This window comes from Neltuma alba, unplaced genomic scaffold, assembly GCF_004799145.2.
Source record: "Neltuma alba isolate B1F8T4 unplaced genomic scaffold, ASM479914v2 tig00003046_pilon, whole genome shotgun sequence".
NCBI classification, from domain to species: domain Eukaryota; kingdom Viridiplantae; phylum Streptophyta; class Magnoliopsida; order Fabales; family Fabaceae; genus Neltuma; species Neltuma alba.
Window position 1 is genome coordinate 23 of NW_021633123.1, and position 23,416 is coordinate 23,438.

Genomic DNA, 23,416 nt, shown 5'->3' on the forward strand with positions numbered 1-23,416 from the left:
ATGGTGGCCATTATTGCCAGAATTATGATAAGCTTTATACAGAGACAACTTTGCTGTCACCAACAACCCACTATACATTTTTCTCGCACAAAGACACGTCCATCTGGGGTTAGAAATTTATAGCCAAGAATAAGGTTTTAAGTATATATATGGTGCAAAAATGTTGCTAAACCCTTAATTCATTAACCAAGTATGAGGTACATTAATGGAACCCAAAATACCTTAAACTTTTTAGGTGGAAGATGACAAGGAGAAAATTTTAAACCCAAGAGATCGCACCAAGTTAGATCCACACACAAATTATTAACCCCAAGGAAAAAAAAATTAAAGGTGAAAGCAAAGAGAATCCGTGAGCAGAAACAAAAGAACAAAAGGAACGGGGCAACTGTCAAACATCATTAGCACGTAAGAATTTGGTTTAACTTCAGTAGTAATCTTCATATAATGATTCATTTTCACTCTTAATCAAGCTTTTTTATCATGCACCTTTTTTTACTTAGTACATAAGCATAATTATGCACTACTAAAAAAAAAAAAAAAGAAAAACTTTCTCAAAGAGAACAAAAAAATCAACCATTGTCACAGGCCACTAGAGGAAAATGCGAGCCACTTAATAAGGACAGTGGTAATTATTAGAAATGAAGACATTTCCAAAAAGTTGCATCCTGCAAAATTAACGCAAATAGAAATCTTAAAAACACGTATCGTCCTACACATGATCAAAGCGGTTTTGTTAGGTTCAAATCAGGAAGTTTGTGGACCATCCGTCCATCCGATATAAGTGTGGCTTCGACCAATGATTTAGCTGATCACGGCATCCAAAATAAAGCTTCATGGAATGAACGGCGCAAAACAAATGTAATTTATAAGAGTTTACTTCCTCCATTCATACTCATCCTCTCTTTATTCTTTACTCTTTCTAAACACAATATATATATACAGTCACTTTTGTTAATTCACCTTTCGACCTTATATATATATATATATGTCGTTGTAACTTGTAAGGTGTTGAGTTTCAATTCTGAAATGCTTTTCCTTTGTGGTCGTAAGAGAGCGAAAGCAAGCAAAGGCATGAAGGCCACGCTGAGATACTTAGCAGGAATGGCAGGGCCTAGTGGTTATGGCTCAAATTCAACAGCCGAGCAAGTCACTGAAGATTGTTCTTGCTTTCTCTCTTCTCAGCTAACTGCTCTCATCACAGGTAAGCCTAAGAAGAACACTTTCTTCTCATCATCTCACGAACAGATGTTTCTTCTGAGGTGAATATATATATATATATATATATATATTTATCTATAAGGACCATGTGTGGTTGGTTTGATTGGTTTTCTTCTTCCTTGTTTTCTTTTCCCTTCTTATTATTCTTCAAGGCTCCGGTTAAATGATGAGTGCGTGCATGAGTTGATTCAGGAGATTTATAAATGCCAGATTATGTTGTTATATCACTTCCAGCCATCTTCATTTCAGTTGCAGCTCTGTTGTTCCCCTCCTTTTAGTTTGATTTGACAGAAAAGTTTGACAGATCTGTTTCCCCGGTTCATTTTCAGAAAACCGTAAAATACCGACACTTCAGAACTACTAGAATATAATAATATTGATGAGACACTACACTTATATTTTGTTTTGTTTCTATATGTGTTTATCCAGCGACACGCACAAAACCATACGAGTCATGTCTTGTTTCGTGTTTGTGTAAAATGAGACTTATTAACTAGCTAGCTGAGGAATTATGCATGAAGCTAAGATTTGTTTATTATGGTTACTGTCCCTTTTTTTTTTTTTTTTTGGGTGGGATTGAGGAAAGTGGGAGTTAGCCTGGCAGTGGCACCCGTGAGTGTACCATAAAGAAGGATGGTGATTTTCTTTATAGCAGCAACAAGACATGATTCTGTCTCCTTCTGTACAATTCTTTTTTCTTCCATATCGGTTCACACTTGAGGTCATATCACCCCCATCTGCAATACACACCATTAAAAAACAAAGACTCATCATTTCGTCGATCTTTCTCCTTTTCTTTTGTTTCTTTTAATGATTGACAGAATCTGCAGAAGATGTTAGTGTTGGATTAGGTCTTGTTTAAGGAATTAATGGGTGAATTGTGATGTGTGAATGAAAATGAAGGTGGGACTTCTGGGATCGGAGCTGAAACGGCAAGAGTTTTGGCTAAGAGAGGAGTGAGATTAGTGATCGGTGCGAGGGACTTGAAGAAGGCGAGAGAAGTGAGACAGAATATCCAGAAAGAAACTCCAAACGCTGAGATTATAGTGTTGGAAGTCGATCTCAGTTCTTTCGCTTCTGTACAGAGATTTTGTTCTGAGTTTTTGGCTCTACAACTTCCCCTCAATATCCTCATGTAAGTTTGTGGTTCGCTCATATATATCAAACCACCTTGTTATTGTATTATAATAATCGTTCTGAAAGAGGGAATATTTTTTGACAGAAACAATGCTGGAATATTCTCTCAGAACTTGGAGTTCTCCGAAGAGAAAATTGAGATGACATTTGCCACCAATTACTTGGGTAAATTTCAAGTTCTTGCCTTCCTATAGATATATTCGTTCACTTAAATTATTCTTTAACTCCTTATAATTTCGCCAAATTTTGTATTTTTTTGTTGGAATAATTCCATCAAATTTTAATTTATTCTTTGGAATTTAAGCACAATGAATTATAAAAATTTTCAGTTGGAATAAGTCTATTCCGTCCTAATATTTAGAATATTTATAATTGATATTTGGTAATAATATACATGATATTTGATTCAATTGTGTCAATTGGCTTGACTCTACATCCACTATCGTTATGGTCCCCCAGGCATGCATGCGTTATGATCTTTATGAGCTGCAAGGTTAAAGCTTCTGATGTCTGTTTCCAAAGTGCAAAGCTTTTGTAGAAGATGCTTTTTTTTTTTTTATCTGAATTGTAGAAGATGCTTTGACATGTCATTTTTCCTCGTAGTCCAAGTCTGGGAGAGAATAAAAAATAATAATATATCTATATACTACCTCCGGTCCTAATTATAAGATCTCGTTTATAGACTATAAACGAGGCTTATAATTAAGACTGGAGGTAGTATAACCAAAAAGAAACCAAACAATTTAAAAAAATCTTCAATGTGTTTGTTGATGATATTTGGGAATGATTTGTGAATGCAGGACATTTTTTGTTGACAGAAATGCTGCTAGAGAAAATGATAGAAACAGCAGAGAAGAGTGGGATTGAAGGAAGGATCATAAATGTGTCCTCTGTCATCCATAACTGGGTGAAGAGAGAAGCCTTTCGTTTCCACGACATGCTCAATGGAACAAAGTACGACTGCTAGCTTCTTAATTAATTGCTTCCTCTCTTAAAAACATTCTTAGCTGTGTGTTTAATCCTAAGTGCTTCAACATTACGAGTGATACTAATCACCCCTTAATCTTCCATCTGATTGCAGATATAATGGCACACGCGCATATTCTCAATCAAAGTTGGCCAATATTTTGCATGCCAAGGAATTGGCCAGACAGCTTAAGGTCAGAAATAAACACCAAGAAACATTCTTAAGGTTAGAAATAAATGTACCAGTGACAACATTGTACCAATGTTTATCTTTCCCTGATGTCAGGCAAGGAATGCAAAAGTAACAGTGAATGCAGTTCATCCGGGGATTGTGAAGACAGGAATTATCAGAGCTCATAAAGGCCTAATAACAGGTAACAACATAACTATCCTTCAATCCATTTTGGTATTCTTAAATACAATCTGAAATTGAAAATATCTAATCATTTCACCTCATCACTAAATATTCTTAAAACTTACATGCAGATTCCCTGTTCTTCATTGCATCCAAGTTGCTCAAAACAACATCCCAGGTTTGTCAACAAGTATCCTTATCATTAATCAAACAAGTCCTAAGTCTCAAGTTAAGTTATGTGTTTGTTTTCAAAGAGGTTAACAATAATCTATAATTCTATATATGAAATGGACAGGGCGCAGCAACAACGTGTTACGTTGCAGTGAGTGCACAAACACAAGGATTGAGTGGGAAATACTTCGCAGATTGTAATGAGAGTACCTGCTCAAGTCTGGCAAACGACGAATTTGAAGCCCAGAAACTATGGAACAACACTCGAGCTTTGCTTCATAAAAGACTGCGTCAGGCTTCTTCTTGAATGCCTTTAATTTCTTCAAACACCCACCCTTGTGTATATACATAAAAATATAAACACTGTCTACTTACCGCTATAGGACTATTACATTACTAGTCAAACCTCCAGGCATGTTATAATGAAGGCAATTCCAGGTGTAGCTTCACAGTATTGAATTACTTTCTCAAATAAAACTGCATACAGAGTTAAATGTACTCTCACTCCCATTTCTCCTTGCAATTTTTTCTGGCCAAATTCATAGGTAGGGGAATTTCCCTTTTGGATTAAAACGTCGGCATAAGTTAATTAATTCAAGTGTACTAATTCAGACGCCAATAATCTGAAAGATACTCAAGTAATAATAGGATTATTTGGGGATGAAGACATTTTCACTCCCAAAGCATACCTGAAAAAATGTGTAAGCGCGAGATATTTGCTGGATAAGATTACGAGTAAATAAAGACAACATTTTTTAGCATATATGAAGTTATCAAAATATTTAATTTAATTGGAAGCTTTCAGAATTAGGATGGGTTAGACTTGGCATGGATACGTCAGTTAACTAGAGAAGCAAAGTCACTTGTGGGAACCTAATTCAAGATAAAAATGAAACTTGGAAACTCATGTTCATGAAATTAGGTTACATTCCTAATAGCGCTGCTGAAAAGTTAAATATATTATTTAATTACAACATATGTTACATAATCTCTTTACAATACTTATATGCATCATAAAATTATATATCAATTTCTACGTTAGGCAAATTAATCTTTTAAAAAAAACAGTAAATATAAATACTCTAATAATTTATTTAACTTTCTTAATCTCCTCAAATTAATTAAGTTTTATATTTAGAATTGGAGGTAGTGTAAAGATGTCTTGTGCATTTTGGTGATATCCAAATTTAGATTAAAACCCCAGGGTGGGGGGTGATGAAGATCTATTTTATATCCACTGCTCTATTTACATCGTCAAACAAAAGCATGATTAACTGAAGAGCTGTTAAAAAAACCAAATAAGAAATGAGAATAAAAAATAGATGGAAAAATACAGAAGGGCCACACACAGAAAAAGGTTATGTCCTCATACGATATCAAGTTACAATACACATTTTGCGAAGCCCTTAGTATATCTTAGATATGGGTTCAGCCATCTACAATGCCTGTGTCTTCAATCACATGTCAACTTGTTTAGCAGCCTGAGTCATGAGTTATGACTGCATGAGCCCTACAAGACTCAGCGTTTCTCATCCAACAATGTAGGGGTAGCCAAACAGCCTGCACTTGACTTTATTTCCTAGCCTGCCATATAAAAGATCTTAGCATCAATTGATCTTGCGAGAAAACTATCACGATTGTTTCAGCATTCACAGAGCACAACCACTCATGGAATGTTGGCTATCTGGTCAGGAGAGAACAAAGAACCAGGTCGCACAATTTAGGTGATGGAGCGTCTAACCTAAATTGAAAGGAGGAAAAGCTAAGCTGATCAAGGTAGAGGTTCATCAGAATGTCTTTCGTCAACAGTAAGATAAATTTGAGGCAAAATGACAAGCTCAAGGATTCAAATTTCAAACCTCTAGGTCTTCAGTCATTATATTGATTACTGTTGCATGATGTTAGGGAAACAAATCGCTCCCACCAACTTCCAGTTCCAGGTTCTAATATCTATAGTCCCTATATCAAAGACATATGGTCTGATAGCAGCTCTAAACTTATTCTGCTAGAAGCTTGTCAGTTGTTAAAGCCTGAAAAATCATGTTGCCACATCCATTCATAGGACCTCATCTTAGGCTCAAACGTTAAAGAAAGCAAAAGCACATTGAAGCACTATCTCTAACAATGATCAATGTTTATCTACCCTTAAATTTGTATAATAGTGTCCTTGTCAAGGAAAAGGTAAAAATATTATAAACTAACCTCATGATCATAACATGATAATAACTTCTTCTAAGGAGAATTCCAACTTTGCAATAACAACAGATAGTGTTGACAGAGTTAAATCCAAGAAGCACAAGTTACCAATTAGATTCATACCCTCAAACGAGGAGACTGGCGAACTGATGAGGCAGATCCAGGAGACAATGCAGCAGATGTTACCCGTCTTCCGAGGGTTTGTTTCTTGGTAGGTCTCTCACCTTTCATAGGTTGAACTTGATTCTCATTTTTCTTGGTCGGGGAATCACTCCTGAAGGATGATATAGATAGATCTGGAGCAGATGTAGAGATGATAGCAGACTCTTGATGTTCACTATTTAAGGATGCTACACTCCCTGTTAGTTAACTTATTAGAAATTTATGTGAAAGATAAATCGACATCTGCTGATACAAGATAAGCTAATGACTTCAACAACAGTACATTGTATATAAGAAATAATTAAAAACTTCTCTGGTTAAAAAAAAAAATTAGAAATTTCCATTTCAACAAGCATATCATGCCAATTTCCACTACAAAGCAAAATTTCAGGACGCCAGAAGTCAAAGGTATAGACGCGTAAGATAGAACTAAGGCTCCAGGACACTTAGCATCCCCATTTTATGCATCTATGATGATGTTCATATATAAAGCCACAAGTCATACCCTGTGCAACTGCTTCTTGAAACTTCCTCCTCATAACTCTGACATATTTAAATAGCCCATTTGTCTTGTTTAATTCATGAATCAACTCTTTGGTTCCTTTGACGGGGGGTTCACAGTTCAATACTGAAAGAAAAGAAACGAATTCAGATTCACGAAGCATATCATTACATTGTTTTGAGATTATAAACAAAACCAAAATTGCTGCTTACACGTGTAAGTATCATTTTCATGACGGATGGTAAAAAAACACTCCTCATTGGGATTGTTCACATTGATACTCTTGAAGGTAAACTTCACCCCTGATGTGCAGAAGAACTTGTTAAGACATCGAAGAATGAAGAAGAATAAAATTGGACAATATGAACAACATCAATTACCATGTCCGCCTTCAACATGGAATCCAAGGACTGTATTGTACCATGAGATGGCCTCCAGAATTTCATCTTTTCGTTCAGTGCTTCCATTCATTGTCCCTTCAGAATCTGCCAAGGGTTTAGAATATACAAGTGTTTCTCAGAAAGCATGAACATCCAATTAATATAATGCAAAATTGAGAAAGGGAAAAGGAAGTGGGTGACACTACCAGAATCACAAAATGTTTCCTAGTCGAAGCCAGGGATAAGTGAAAAAAGGTACTGTAAGACATACTCCCAAAGGTTTGTCATCAACCATGTCACATAAAATTTGGAGGTACTTATTTATAAAGCTAAATATTGGGATCTCAAATCAACTGATAGGACCACATGATCCTTCTCTTTATAGATCTGTCCGTTTCGTGCGGAATACTGAGTACTGTGCCAAATTTGCTGTTTAACAACAATTTTAGTTTCGAACAAAATTTTCAAATAAATGTGATTAAACAGCTCACACAAGATAGTGAGCTTCTTAATGTCGCTAGACTTATTAAAACTGGGCAATTGGATCCCCGTTTACCAAGAGCTGATCTGGTTCTCCAATTGCTCCAATGGGTACGATAGTCGTAACGATATAACTAAATATATATGAAAGCTTCATCAAACCCAAAATATAATGGGCGCCGGCGCGCAGATTCAAGCATCATCATGAAAAGTATCCTAACAAATGAGAATGGAATCTTCAGCATTTATGTCTTATTCTAACGGAAATATCAAAAACAATCTTTTATTTAAGTGCTAGCAAACTGATAGAGGCAATGCTAATCACCTTTCCTCTTCCACAGGACCACAACTATAAAAATGTGCGTCAAACAGATACAAGAGTGCATACAAAAACAGATTGGAACAGAATAAAGATAATGTCAACAAGTCAACAGCCAGCCGGAAGCCTAGAAAGGCTTAGAAGATTGCCATGAAGCGTATGCAGTGCCTAAATTCACAAACAGATCATTACCAGGAGAATGCTCAGATAATATTGCAGCATATTCACAATTCTTGGTTCTTTGCTCCTGAACACTACTCTTAAGATCTTCAACTCTAGTCTTTGCAGAATCAATAGCATCCATCAGAGCCATACGCTTGGCCTCTTTGCGAGTCTTCACTGCGTGAACATGCAATTAAGAGTTGCAATAAGTAATAAGCCAACGCTTAGTCACTAAAAGCTATCATGTTCAGATACTTGCGACGATGAAATTATGCAGTCTGGTTCAGAGAAATTCAAATTCAAGTCCACAACTATAAAGGGACAAGATGAGAGTAAATATTTACCTCCCAGGGCTTTAACCAAGTCATCCTCTGCCTCCCTCAATTTAGCTTTGGCCTCTTCTAATTTAGCTGGAAAGACATAGAATAAATCAAAATCTACAATCCGTATTATAAGCGATAGTTATAAAAGCATAGTTACCCGACAAAAGATTGTATCATGGAAAACATGTAAAGGCTCAGAGCCCTAATTTATTATAACCATAACCCAATATCAGTAGGAAATACTGTTCAGAGGAGCAGTTCAATTTGGAAGTAAACTGGTGGGGAAACCTCGCCTTGATACTGAGCAGTTTCTTGTGATCTTGCCCTTAATGATTCAAGGGATTTCATAAAAGAAGAAGAAAAGACGTCAATCTTGTGCTGTAGAACCGGAATCTCTGCATCGCAGATCAAGCGCCCAGACTCCATTTTCTTTAGCACTGATTCAGCCATTTGCGTGCACTAGCTACTAAACGCCGCAACAGGTGTAGTTTCGCCCCATTTTCATGTAGCCCTCCCTTGTTCTCTTGGGAAAAAAGTTGCAGAGCTGTTCTATTGACAGTGAAGAGAAGAAGAATGAACAAAGAAGGATGGCGAAATTGAAGGTCTAAACCAAAATGGGTTTCATGGAGAACGCCAAACCGGAATCGGGAAACGTTTCGAGCTGCAGGGTAGCAGAGGCAAACCACAGAAATAAGAGAAGAAAATGACCGAAATCGATTTCAAACCCTCCTCTGAATTTTATAGCCCGCCATTTTGTATTTGAATTATATTTATAACTAATTATTTTTTAAATATAATTAAGGAAAACTGACAAATGATTAGTTTTCAGGTACTTTAAAAATTAATCTTAGACCAAGAAAAATTATTAATGTTGAATTTAATAATGTGTTCTTATAAACTTGAGATTTAAAAGTGAGTTGCTATTTTTGCTCAAAAAAAAAAAGTGAGTTGCTATTATTCAAATAAAAAAAATGCTCAAGCTAGTGGGTTTTTTTTTTTGGCCAGCGCTTAATTTAATGGGTTGAAGAAATGGAAAGTGAAAAGTATAAGCCATGGGTAGAATAATATATATGATATTTAGCAAAAAAAACAGTACATTATATGCTGAAAAAAGGGAAAATGACAAAAAAAATTGAAAATTACTAAATCCTAAATCAGGTTTGACAACACCACTTTATTTGATATTAACAATACTGAATTTGCAAATCATAACAAATTTTTGTTAATATTCTTTCTTTGATACTTAGTAATTTTTAACTTCTTTTTGTCATTTTTTCTGTTAAAAAAGTAAAAGTATAAAGTTAAAAATAAAAAGTTTTAAATAGAAGTGATTTGGGGGGTGTATGGGTAGAAATAAAACCATAGCTTTAAAAGTACTTTTGTGGTATACGAAGTAAATATGTAAAAAAAAATTTGTCCCAATTTATAAAAAAATACTTTTTAAAAGCACTTCTTGAATAATCCCAATGAAAAAAAAAAATCAGACCAGACCAGCCTGTTCAACCGAAAAACCGATGAACCGGTCTTTGGTCCGGTCTGGTTAAAGGAAAAAACCGACCTATGATCAAACCGGAAAAAAACCAATTCAACTGGTAAAGACCAACCAACCTGCCGGTTAGATAGGTTGTCTGGTTTAATAATTTTAGTCTTCATGTTGTTCACAAAGGCGATTGTCACTCTTGAGGCCATTTGCATTTCTGCCATTAGAAGAGCAAGAGGTGATGATCGAAAATCCAGAGAATCCTACAAAAGAGAGAGGCAGTAATTGAGGAGGGAAAAGATAACTGGGGGAGAAAAAGAGTAGAGAATGAAGAAGATATCTCGGGGTGTTGAGGAGGTGGTGGGAACGTTGAAATAAGAAGGATAGAGGTGGCAGTTGTAACATCCCAAAATTTCTAACCTAGAAATAGGAAAATATGTCACACCCTGATATCTTTAACATGATTAATGAAGGAATTAGGGTTGACCAAGGTTAGGTGAGATAAAAGATAGATAAATAGCACAACAATTGAAGTGAAAACTAAAAAAGAACTAAATTGTCATTTTTAAAATGATTGGTCTATAAAAGGCATTATCGTAATTAGTGTCTGAAAATTCTAAAAATTTCTAGTAAACCATGGAAAATAAAATTAATGCCGTAGAACGGAATTTGAAGTCTAGGAAGTAAATACAGGTTGAAAATAATTTATTAAAAAATTATTTTTAATTATTAATATTTTGGCTAAATTAGGAAAAGTGACCAATATCAATTATTAAAAATACCTAGAGATCTCAAAAAATTATGAAAAATTAAATAAAACTCATTTAGGAATTATGAAGATTTATAAAATTATTTTTAGCCCTAAATGATGAGGATATTAGCTTTAATTGAATTTAACGCTAAATTAATATCACTAGATTGTCTGTTTTTACGGAAACGGCAATTTAAAGAGTTATAGGGGGATAAAAATTATAAAATTAATCAGAAAAGTTCCTTTTATTGAGATATAATTAATGATGATCTGATATAAGAATTCTGAGATACTAGAATTTTTCGGCTATAAGATAAAATAAACCAATATTATATTAAAACTCAATGGACGGTCAGGACAATCGGAGTGGTAAAATTTCTGACAGAATGTCAAGGACACATGTCATGCCCAAATTGGCTAAGAAGGAAAAAAAGAAAATAATAATCAAGTTAGATTAAAATCTAATTAGGATTAAGTAAGATGATTATGGTTAAGTAATCTTCCATAAGATCTTGACACATGGAAAACATGGTTCATTAAATAGCTAGGATTCAACCATCTATCTTTGAAAAGTCAAAAGCTTCTAGAAGGGTAATTAGCCAAGTTAATCAAGGAATTAAGAGAGTTAACCTTAATTAAAGCCTAATTAATCTTAATAGATAAGAAGAGATGATATAAGCCCTAATGACTCACCATCCAAGTGTCAACATATTAAGCCATGTAGCTTAAGATTTGTACATTTGGAAAGAGGTAAAAATTGGAAGGCTAAGATCAAGTCTTATGCAAGAAGAGCATGTGTGGAATTAATAGAAATATGAAGCCTATAAATACCGCCCCCCACATGTTCATTTCATGCAAGGCCATTCAAGTAGGGAAACTCTTGCAAAATTTTATTTAGAGAGAGAAAGAGGAGAGTTTTAGTGAGAGAAAATCACTTGGAAGCAATGTAAGCTTCTACAACTCTTCTATTTCAAGTTATAATGGTTATATGTTGGTTTTATGTTATTTTGACAATGATGGAAAGTTATTTTCCTAAGACGAGGTGCTGCCCAAATTTCATCAAAATGGATAGGAAGGGTTTAGGTTATGTATGATTAAGATTAGGCATGGTTAAAGGTTAAGAATTAAGTGATTACATGTTAGTTTTGTTAAAAATCCTTTTCCCTATGATTATATATAGTGTTTGGCCAAATTGAGAAATGCATGAGGGAAGTTGTTTCAATTCAATTTGATGCTTTCAATAAGTTTAAATGATGATTTAGTGTAGGTATGTACCAAGAAAGTAAGGTTGGAAGCATTAAAATTGAAATGAGAATTTTGAAACCCTAAATGCATAGTGTTCGGCCAAGTCAAGTTCAGGAAGGGATTGGATTTTCATAAAACTAATATGATAAATGGATTCTACATGAAAAATTATGTAGGAAAGGCCCAAGAAAGTTCAAGAATTAAAGCTAGAAAAATAAACCCTAAAAATCAAGGAAAAAGGGGTTTAAGGGGTTATGTTAAGTTATAGAGTTGTAATAATGCTTAATGTTGTATCATTAGTTGCCTAATAGGCTATATACAACAAAGGAGCAAAGATCTAGTCAAGAGGAAAGAATTCAAGAGGAAGGAAAGTATTCAAGGTAGCTTTGCAATCTATTATATTAGAGTGTCACTTTACTTTGTATGATTATGGCTATGTGTTTTGCTAACTTGTTATGCTATGAGGTGGATGAGAGTGTTATGTTATATGATGTCGCCTCCATGCAATTTATTGGCTTATGCTATGTTGAGTGCTATGAATGTTTATGATAATATGTCATTGCCATAGCATGAACATAAAGTTATAATATGCATGCATGTAGCTTGATTTACAATGTATTGTGTGACCTTGATAATGTATGCAATTGCTACTAAGATTCCCCAAGAATCTTATCCTAATATTTAAACAAACCCTAGGGCCTTCAACATCTAGTGGCAAAGGAAGGGAGTTGGCTCTTCCTTGAAAAGGTAGTAAGCCATAGTAACTTTATATGACTTTGAACATTTCTATTTTGGAAGAATGTAATGATAAGCATGCTTTAAGTTTCTAATAGTATGATTGAGGTTAGAAGTATACAAGCATGATTAAAATAGTCTAAGCATGTTAGAAATAGTTAGTATAGTTAATGAGAGTATGTTATGATGGTAAATGGTCAATTAAAGTTAAATTACCCTTTCAAGGGGGTAAAAAGTCAACTACAATGGACCAAAGTTTGACCAATGACCATTTGAGTAAATGAGTGAGTTAGGTTATGAAATTTGGTGAGCAAATATATCTGATTTTTCTCTTTAAAATGAGAGGTAGTTTGCCTGATTCCAATAACCGAGCAGAAAGTTATGCGTTCCTAAAATTAGGCAAAGATAAGGTAAAAATCAAAAAATGACCAAATGAACAGTAAATCTTTCAAAGAAAACTGGGTTCGAAATTTCAAGGCAATCAGTTCAGAAACTATTTTTCCTTAAAATTTTATCCAAAGAGCTTTCCATAAAACTTGGAATCTCTCGATTTCAATTTTTCTATAATTAGTTATGAATTTTCAAAATTTGCTATATTTTAGGGTTACAATGAATAGTAATCCGAAAAAGAAAATTTTCAAACTTGATTTTTCATAACTTGTAGTCTTCAAAAGTGATATCAAATGCTTCCGCAAGGCAAGTTAATTGGTATAAACTTAAGATGTGACAGCGGTGGGGGGATGTGGAAAGAGGAAGAAGAGCAAAATGAGGAGCCATTGAAGACGAGGACAGAGAGGTGAGCGAAGCGAGAAAGTAATCCAAGGAAGTGAAGGGACGATAGGCAATTATTTTACTATTAAAAGAAGGAATGCACAACCTGTAATTTCAGAGCAAGCACGGCAGTCCAAGTCTTCCAAGTCTTTCCTTTGGGCTGGTTGGTTTTTGATTGTGGTACTTGGTGGAGTGATTGAGGGGTAAGCCATAAGCAAATGGAGATTAAAAAAAAAAGATGGTTGCAGAGCAATGATTCAGAGGTGGCCCACACAAAAGGTAAAAGAGTTCCCAAGAAAAGAAGAGTGAAAAATGTTTAGATGGAGTTTGGAATTGAGCCGCTTGAAGAAATTTTTATCAAGGACAGTTTACTAAAATTAAATATTCAAACTATTTTTATGGTTTTTTTGTATTTTGTTGACTGATTATTATTTATAAATATTATTTTAATTAATTAATTATATTATTTTAATATGACCGGTCTAATCTCGATCAGACCATTAACTCTTAACCTACTATCTTGATTGATTCATTGTCCGGTCTGATTTTTTTGTTCTTTGAATAATCCAAATACCTCTGGTCTGGCTCTTGCCCCAACTCACAAACGTCCAAATCCAAAAGCAAGCATTATTTTAATTGGTTTGGCACTTGGGTTTGGGCAAACAAAGCCCATTCATCCCTCGGGCCTGGACTGACTTAGCAGTGACCAGGCTAAACGATGGCCCTGGTAGAAAGGAAAATACACTTGGGCTTTTTATTGGGGAATTGGGCTTTGTTTCCCATAACAGGCCTCCATAAAACACTGCTTGCTTGCTTATTGTTTGCCGATATCTGGAAAACGAGTATTAATTACGGGGCCCGTTAAGTCTCTTTCTTAACGGGTCCTTGACGCTGCCTCCCCTCGATTGAAAAGGCTGAACAACGATCAGGAATAAATCTTCGTACCATTTCTATTTTTGGGTGGAATATTGTGAGACTAAAACTCAGCACCACAAGTGACTTCAAATACAAGGATGGTCAAACACAGTGCCAATGAACGACACATGGAGATCAATGTAACTTGTTGCTCGCGTTGGTGGCACCCTCGTTTGGATCAGCTTAAATACTTATTTAACTACTTATAAATATGTTTCATGTAAATTGAGACAAAATTTTTCACATGCTTATTTTGTATTTCATAAATTATAGTTAAAAAAATTATTTATATGTCGTTGAGTTCATGATTATGGATCCCTGAACCCTAATTCATGAAGGAAGGAAACCTATCTCATGATCTCGGACAAGCTCCGCTTTAGTTTTCTGCAACTGCCCCCGACACATTCTCTTAATTTCTGTGTATGTTCTTCTTTTTTTTTGGGGGTCTTGGTCCAAGGTATATTCACTGTTTCATCCAATAAGATGAAATAGATTATTACTCACAATTACCGCACCTTATAAGGCGCTTTTTAAAAAATAAAAGCCAATCCAAATTATAGAGTGTTTATGATTTTATTCTCTAATTATCGACTTTCACACTCTTGGAGAAATTATCGTTGCTATTAGCATGGGAAATTAAAATGAATCGTAGATAATCTGTATCAGAATAGAAAGTTTTGTTTTAGCTAAAATAATAAAGAGAAAGAACATTAAAAATCAACATAATGTTTCTTAAAATATCTACATAACTTAAATAAACGATTTTCAGGTACACATCATATGAAATAAAACAAATCAAAATATTTAATCAAAATTTTTTTAAAAACATTATATACTTGAGGTAATGAATTAGCATTATTTAAATTACGATTGAATACATTTTAGTCATATCTTGGGGTCAAAGATTTATACAAATCGAAATTCAATTAATCATGAAGAAATATTTTTAATATTTGTTTCCAATTGTCTCAAAGGCAGTGCAAAACAAATATCTACCACTTACCGTTTGTTTGGACCGAACCCCACCACTTAAAATTAAAAATGCCTACGTGTTTAGCAACAATTAATGTTAACACGTGATGGCTAACAATAATTCAGCTAATTTAACAGTGAAGCAAGAATCAAATATTTTGGGTGGGTCTTAAAAGAGAAAGCAAATATACAAGCCATCCATTTTGATTTTGTTAATAATATCTTAAACACTTTTTGAGCCGAAAGAATAAAAGAGCACAACGCTAGTGATCTTGAAAGAATAGAAGAAAGAACATTCCAAAATAGCCCAATTCAATTGGACGCAGAATTAAAAGAATTAATTGGACAAATGGCAAACTCATCTGAATGCCAAAACCATCGAGCAAGGAAAGGAATAGTGAGCTAGCCAGCTTTCGTAAAGTGCTAAATTTTGATATTAAATTTATTAGAAACATATTGAAATTATTAAAGCCGGGTTACATAAAATTATGGTGGGGGCCATTTACTGGGCATGTACTAGACGACCGATTGAAGAACTCTCAAATAATTGGTTGAAGTTTCAAAGTCAATTGCTTAAAAGCAAGAACACAATTCCAACACCTCCATTCATTCTTTCAATCCACGTTCCACAGAATCTTTGTTAGTAAGCAGACGCGTGTCACTTTGGGCGGGGGGAGAAGAGATAGAAGAAGAAGAAGCAAGAAGCAAGAGTAAGCAAATTATTTGTTTAAAGAGAACAATCATTATAAGAAAGAAATTAGGAACAATAACAAGTAAAGACAGCTAAAATTAAAAAATTACATACAAGGACCCGTTCATAAAAACTGTAATCAAAACCTGTATTAATGTTGTGAAAGGTCCCTATTTATAATTTTTTTAACTTCAAAGGTCTTTTTTGTGATTTTCCAAGAAATTATATCACCTTTTATTCTTAACATAAGATCTAATTGATTAGTTTAAGGAGATTAAAAAAGTTACTAAATTACTTAATTATGGCATATGTTGCATGATTTCTTTAAAATAGTTACATGTATCATTATATTATATATTAATTTATAAGTAAGACAAATTAGTTGGGAGAAAAATGATAAATATAAATACTTTAAAGTAATTTAATAACTTTTTTAATCTCTTCTAATTAGTCAACTGGATAAAGATTAGAGATAGTAAATTTTATGCACTTGAATTTGGTTAAAAAAACAATGCCTTGTATAAATAATACCATATCCGATCCTTAATATAAGAACAAGTTAAAAATTTGATTTGGTCCTAATTATAAGATCTTAATCCACTTTATCTCATATTTTTCCTTCAAAATATCCCTATTAATTAAAAAAAGATCTTAACAAAGGAAATTTCAATACACATGATGATAGAAAATAGTTTAAGGAGATCAACATATATTTATAACAAATAATCAACTTAATTGTTTTCTTTAATATTTTCAAATTATTTATTTAATTTTTATATTAAGAACTAGTAGCATGAATAGGCGTTAAAACGTTAATAATTGTCAGTGGTAATTTAAAACACACACACATATATCCAATCCATTTCACGAGGTAAACAAAATCCATTTCGAAATATGCATAAGAATGAACATGCTTAGTTTTTATCTCAAGTTTGAGCTTGTCATTACAGTTCTCCCTTTCAGTTCCACTAAATGATACTAGCATGGATTATTCGTCCTCCAATTTTAAATATAAGATTTATTTAAGAATTCTGATTTGATTCTAAATACGAGTTTTAAAAGTTAGTAAATGATTCAATCAAAATGACTACTTATTTTGAGTTGATTTGTTCAAAGAAAAATGACAACAAAATACTATATGAAAATCAAAAAGACAAAATAGACATCCAAATACGCAAAATGACCAAATGAGTACTTATTTTAAATACGAGTTTTAAAAGTTAGTAAATGATTCAATCAAAATGACTACTTATTTTGAGTTGATTTGTTCAAAGAAAAATGACAACAAAATACTATATGAAAATCAAAAAGACAAAATAGACATCCAAATACGCAAAATGACCAAATGAGTATTAATATGAAATTTTCACTTTTGGTGTAAAGATTGAAACGCCCCTGAAGTGAGAGAAAAAGAAGCTGAAGTAAAAAGAGAGTAAATAGAGGAAGATATTGATGAAACACGTGAAAAATGAAAGAAGAATGTTAGAGGTAAGTTTAAATTGATAGTCTTTGGAAATGTTATTATCTTACTCCTCCGCATCGCCATTCTGTATTATTGATTTGGTGGGTGTTGGTTGTGGGTAAGAGGGTTTGTAGTAAGAAAGGAAATGAATTTGTGGCATTACGTAAATGGTAGAGTTTGGGTCGTTCATTTTTGTAGCTGCTTCATGATGAAATGGGGACAGGATTGTTGGGTTTGAGGGTTTATATTAAGTATTTGGTGAATGATGTAGCAGAAATCAAAAAATAGTGGCAAGCAATTACGTAATGTAACTGCTGTCATATGCTTGCTGGTTTTTGGTAAATATTATTACGTAAATGGTACATTTCATTACACATATAGTTAACTATGAAAATTAATGATTCAATGTTTATTGTGATGTATTTCAAGTGCACGTCCACCAAATGGTTTATTTATATTTAAAGTCACCCATCCTTGAACACAAGTTGCAAAACCCATTGAAGAAGTGGTCACTTTCATTATAAAAGTTATCAATCCCACTATATGTTTTGTAAAATTCAGCATGAAATTTTATTGATGGTCAGAAACAGGTTGTCCATCCCCCAAAAATAGGTTGCAAAACTCATTAACAAAGCGGTCACTTTCACTACGAAAGTTGTAAATTCCAATATGTATTTTGTAAAATTCAACGTGAAATTTTATTGATTTTTACAAACAAGTTGCCCATCCCTAAAAACAGGTTGCAAAACCCATTGAAAAAGTAATTGTTTTCACTACGAAAGTTATAAATCTCACTATGTATTTTGTAAAATTCAGCATAAAATTTTATTGGTTGTTAGAAACATGTTGCCCATCCCCTAAAAATAGGTGGAAAAACCCATTGAAGAAGTGATCATTTTCACTACGAAAGTTGTAAATCCTACTGTGTGTTTTGTAAAATTCAGTGTGAAATTTGATTGGTTTTTAGAAACAAGTTATCCATTTCCTGAAAACAAGTTGCAAAACCCATTAACAAAGTGGTGGCTTTCATTACTACAGTTGTGAATCCTAGTATGTATTTTATAAAATTCAAGGCAAATGGTTTAATAATACTAGGAAATTAGGCAGCTTCACATTTCCTTAAAATAGTTTTATACGAAGAACAGAGACGGAACCAGAAAGAGAATGCTAGACAATAACATTTTAAGCTTTGGGACCCATTGAAAATGCTCTATGAAGAACAATATTCAAGCTTCCTACCTATTTATCACAATTGGCATTACTTCAGCAACCTCCTCAACGACGGCAATCTCAAGAAGTATGAGTTATTTCAGACAGAGTAATGTACTTAGAAACAATCAGGGCATTTCAGTCTTTATACCAAAAGTACAAATTCCAAATTAGTACATCATGCCAATTTGGTCATTTTGCTTATTTAGATACCTATTTGTCTTTTTGATTTTTATATGGTATTTTGTGGTCATTTTTCTTTTCTTCAAAGTAATTTGAATAACTTATATTTTATATTTGCCCATTAAAGTCACCAATGCGTGATAAAATGATTTTCGAGAAAAATAACGAGAAAAATGTCCAAAATTTTAAATAAAATTTTTTGAAAATTATGACTGGGGTGAGATGTAACATCTTGTAAAAGAGAATTTGAGAAGGCAATCATGACAAAGGTCACTATAATAATGATTACTTCGACGCTAATTATTACTACTTAACCATCATATCTAAAAATGTTACCGTTGATATTTTTTTTATATATAATTATTGATTGTTTACATTTTATTTATGTATCTAAGTTTTATTCTGTGAAGTTATTTTCCATCTTTACTCATAACAAATAATTTCCGAAAATTACAATGATATGCATAAACGCAAACAAAATAATCAATAATTACTTAATTTAGGAAAAGTCATATTCTAATGTTCTATCACATACTGATCGCTTTCGGCTTCATGGTTCATGCACACCTGACTTGTATGGTTACTTGGTTAGTACTTATTAGGACTCCCGTAATAATCATATTTCTTTATTTGAGAATGGGATCGATGCTTCGAAATAATATCTTGCTTGTTTTAATTATACTAGATTTGAAATAATCCAGTATGATCTAGATAGATCTGAAATGATTATACTCTCGCATATGATTACTCTCGTAATTATCTTCCCTTGACATGATCTCATTAAAGAATGAAAGGAAGAATAAGAGGAGTTTGCGAGCCAAAGTATATACATTTCCCAATCAATGAAACCTGAATAATACTGACAAAGCCTCTCTCTACCTCTTTTTGCTGCCGTGCATATATATTACCCCTGATCTGAAATACAAGAGCTAGCTAGTGTGTAATACAAATTACATTATAAACTAGTTCTTATATTTAGAATCGGAAATAATGTTATAGAACATTTAGCGTGCATGACTGCAGGGAGATCGCTAATTGTTTTTAAAATCACCACTCAAATGTGTAATACTTCTCCGGTCCTTAATATAAGAACCATTTAACTAATTTGATTAGATTAAGGAAGTTAGGTAAATTAGTTAATTATAAGAAATGTTACACGTTTTTCCTAAAATACCATAATCATCTTTCTTAATACCCATCTTCCTCTTCTATTTGATTATAGTTGATGGAATATCCATAAGGACAATTTAGAGAAAATTGATAAATATGAGGAATGGGTCTTATATTTAGGACCAAAACCAACTCACTAATTGGGTCTTACATTAAGGACCAGAGGAGTACTATATTATTATTCAGAAATTGCACTAGATATTGTCACTAAACAAGTCATCAATAATAAAGTGTGATGATTGATTTCTTGAACTCAATATAATAGATTATGTGCACATATATATGAAAAAAGGACATGTTAACTTATTATTATTAGATCATCAGTATAAATCTATAGCAAGTCTTCTAATTTATGATATGATACAACACGTGTTTTTATATGCGTGTGTGTGTGTTAATAAACGTACGTAAGAAGGAATATATCATCTTGGTAGCTTGGATGAACGTAAGAAGGCATAGGGGAAGATGAGAAGGCATGGATGGAATAAAACTTGGATTGTTGAGAAGTAAAGACGATGACGTGAAACCTTAAAAAAATGTATTCTGAAGGAAATGATGAGAAGGCATGCATCTCACCAAAATTGATTGATTAAGGAAAAGAAATTTCGTGACAATTAAATATATTTCAATTTTGTCTTGTCTTCATCTCTCCAGTCAATGTTGCTTTTTTCACCATAGCAGATACATTACACTACTATAAATGTATGCCGACAATTATATATTACGTACGTACCAACAGTTGTCTCCCCTACATGTTTTTTACTGCGTCCGATTTTCAATGCAAGAGTTAGCTGGAAAATTGATTTGATCTTAAATCTAAAACCTTAATTCATTTTGTTTCTTAGTTTTATAATTTACTATTTAAATTATTTCTATTAATTACACATATTAAGAAGTTTCTATTTAAGAATAGTTATGATTAAAAATGATATTTTAGAAAAATTAAGTCATACTGTTACATTAGCTAATTTAAATTAATTTTTTTAATCTATTCAAATTAGTAAATTAGTTTTATATTAAGGATTAGAATTAGTATTATGTACGTTGCTCTTCCATTGCACACGTAAGAACTCCAAACTTTACATTTTAATACTCAAAAGCCACTTTGTCACTTCACAGGACAAATTAAAGAAGGAGAACGTACTCGCTAGCTGCTAGTGTGTGACCACCACAAAAGTGATTCTGCCTTTTCCATTCCTATTCCCAAACAAAATCAAAGAAGAAATCAACCAATTTAATCCAGAGCGCACACATATATAGCTAGTGGTTAGATTAATGATGATGACAAATTAATTGATTAAGGTAATTAATTAATTTTAAAAAAGGTTATACATGATTGATTATTTTTTCTTTTTTTCTTTTTGTTGGTTTAAGTGCACCCCAATCTCGTTGAAGCGTTGTGTTGGAATGTGATTTGGAGCTGCTGGTGAAGTGTCTATCAACAATGATTCTCGGCTTCCACACGTGCACCTGCCCCGCCCTCAAACACACAGAAAAATTAAGCAGCTGCCCCAAAACTGATTTTCATCTTTTAATCAATTGAGTATGTGGAAATTTCATGTACTTGGACTCTTTTGTGATTTCTCTTCTTCCCAATCACAAAGTTGCCACCACAAATTTCTCTTCCCAAAATTATTTATAAAATTAGGTTACTGAAGTAAAGAAATTATATATACTCATAGACTGATTTTTTTTATTAATATGAAGATAAAATATATAAAAAAATGAAAAAGAATTTGAAATAAATCTCTCGTTGAAATAGTTTCTAGGAATTTTGTGCAGTTGAGCTTCTCTTGTGTGTAATTCAATTTTTTTTTATGTCTAAATTAGTCTTTTATGTTCCAGTTATGTTTTGTGCAAATCACATTCTCTTATACAAACTTAATTCTTCTTTTGTGTAACTTATTTTCTCTTATATAGTCTATTATTCTAGGAAATATTTACTACTTAATTTTTTTAATACCAATTTTTTTCCTGAAAACATATAGAGCAAAATTATTTGCAAGTTTTAAAATATTGTAGATTATCTTAAACTCCATGCAACTATACATGACCCGATCTGGTTATATTTCTTACATCAAATTCAAACTATTGTTTTTGTTTTATAATATTTTTCAATTAACTCTATGACTAATTCCAAATTAAATAGTGTGTTTATTTTCCTTGAGTTAGCACACGTTTCAAGGCAAGTAAACTGAAAAGCATGCGTCTTGCTGCTTCCCACAAACACATGTTTAGTTTGAGGAGCCTCTAATAACGCCATTGTTTTTGAGTTATTTTGAGGCTTATATGATAGATAATGTTTTATTACCAGTTAAACACAAATTCAAAAATTCATATATATGTGTTTGCGCGCGCAGATATTTCCTAAGAAATGGACATTCTTCAGGCTGTCACTGCCATGTTATGCAAAAGTTGTGGACAAGACTAGGATTGTCTGGTTCGCGGAATCCAATGGACAACAGTAAGACAACAAAAAAAAAAAAAAGGAGGAGAAAAGACCAAAACCGTTGAGGACGAGGGATGAGAGTGAAAACGATTGAAAGGGAAAAGAAAGTTGGTGCTGTGAATTATATACCTCAAACCCAGAAAGCCAACACGTAGTCTGTGGTGGTAAAAGAAGGGAAATCACAGTACCACCACTGGAACTAGTTGCGGTGGTCATCATTTTAATAAGCACTATAAACTCATCAAATCTGAATCATTTATATTCCATTTGAATAATCTATATTTGATTTTTCTAATTAATTATTCTTAAATAGAAAAAGTTATTTTTTGAAAGAATAATAATTAAGAGATTATCACAATTTTAGATTATATACACATTAAAATAATTATTTTGAATAAATAAAAATAAAAAAGAAATCAAATCTGAACTATCTAAATGAAATATAGACGGTTCAGATTTGATGAGCTTATAATGCTCATCAAAATGATGAGCATCGAAACTGGTTCTGGTATAAAAATTAGATTAAAAAATTTAGTTTTATGGATAACACATCAATTTACTTCATGTCACAATTTATAATTTTTTTTAAAAAAATACTCCTATTAGTTGTACATAACAACATGGTCTGGATTAAGATATAGTTACAAAATGCATATAATTAAAAGGAGTATTTTAAGAAAACTAATATATATTTATTAAATAACAAATTCAACTAATTTTATTACTAATTAGTTATTTAATTTTTATATTAAAGAGTAGAGGGAGTATTAATTACTATGCCATATGAGGCTGGCTGGTATATATGGTGAGATAGGGTATGGATATAGTCACAAAATTTAAATATACATGCGTACATATGATGCTAGATTATTTCTTAATATATGTGCTAGATTTTCATACGTATTGCTTACATGTAGTAATATATAATAACAACAAAATAAATAATTATAAGAAACTTATGTTGACAGAAATAATGAGAATGGGAGCTAAGGGGCACCCAATGTCCAATTGA

The 23,416-nt window shown here is 32.8% G+C and overlaps 2 protein-coding genes across 2 annotated transcripts; one reads left to right on the forward strand and one right to left on the reverse strand.

The window, feature by feature from the left end:
* Positions 1–998: 998 nt before the first annotated feature.
* Positions 999–4,370, forward strand: LOC114740084 (short-chain dehydrogenase TIC 32, chloroplastic). Its single transcript, XM_028928208.1, has 8 exons — positions 999–1,201; positions 2,122–2,353; positions 2,441–2,520; positions 3,156–3,309; positions 3,437–3,515; positions 3,608–3,695; positions 3,808–3,854; positions 3,972–4,370. The coding sequence occupies exons 1-8, from the start codon at positions 1,027–1,029 to the stop codon at positions 4,152–4,154; spliced, it is 1,038 nt and encodes a 345-aa protein (XP_028784041.1). The 5' UTR covers positions 999–1,026; the 3' UTR covers positions 4,155–4,370.
* Positions 4,371–5,033: 663 nt separating this feature from the next.
* On the reverse strand, positions 5,034–9,040 carry LOC114740085 (kinetochore protein SPC25 homolog). The gene is made up of 8 exons (XM_028928209.1): positions 8,665–9,040; positions 8,393–8,458; positions 8,079–8,225; positions 7,088–7,192; positions 6,920–7,009; positions 6,711–6,833; positions 6,167–6,402; positions 5,034–5,431 (listed from the first exon to the last, which is right to left on the reverse strand). The coding sequence occupies exons 1-8, from the start codon at positions 8,819–8,821 to the stop codon at positions 5,420–5,422; spliced, it is 936 nt and encodes a 311-aa protein (XP_028784042.1). The 5' UTR covers positions 8,822–9,040; the 3' UTR covers positions 5,034–5,419.
* Positions 9,041–23,416: the final 14,376 nt, after the last annotated feature.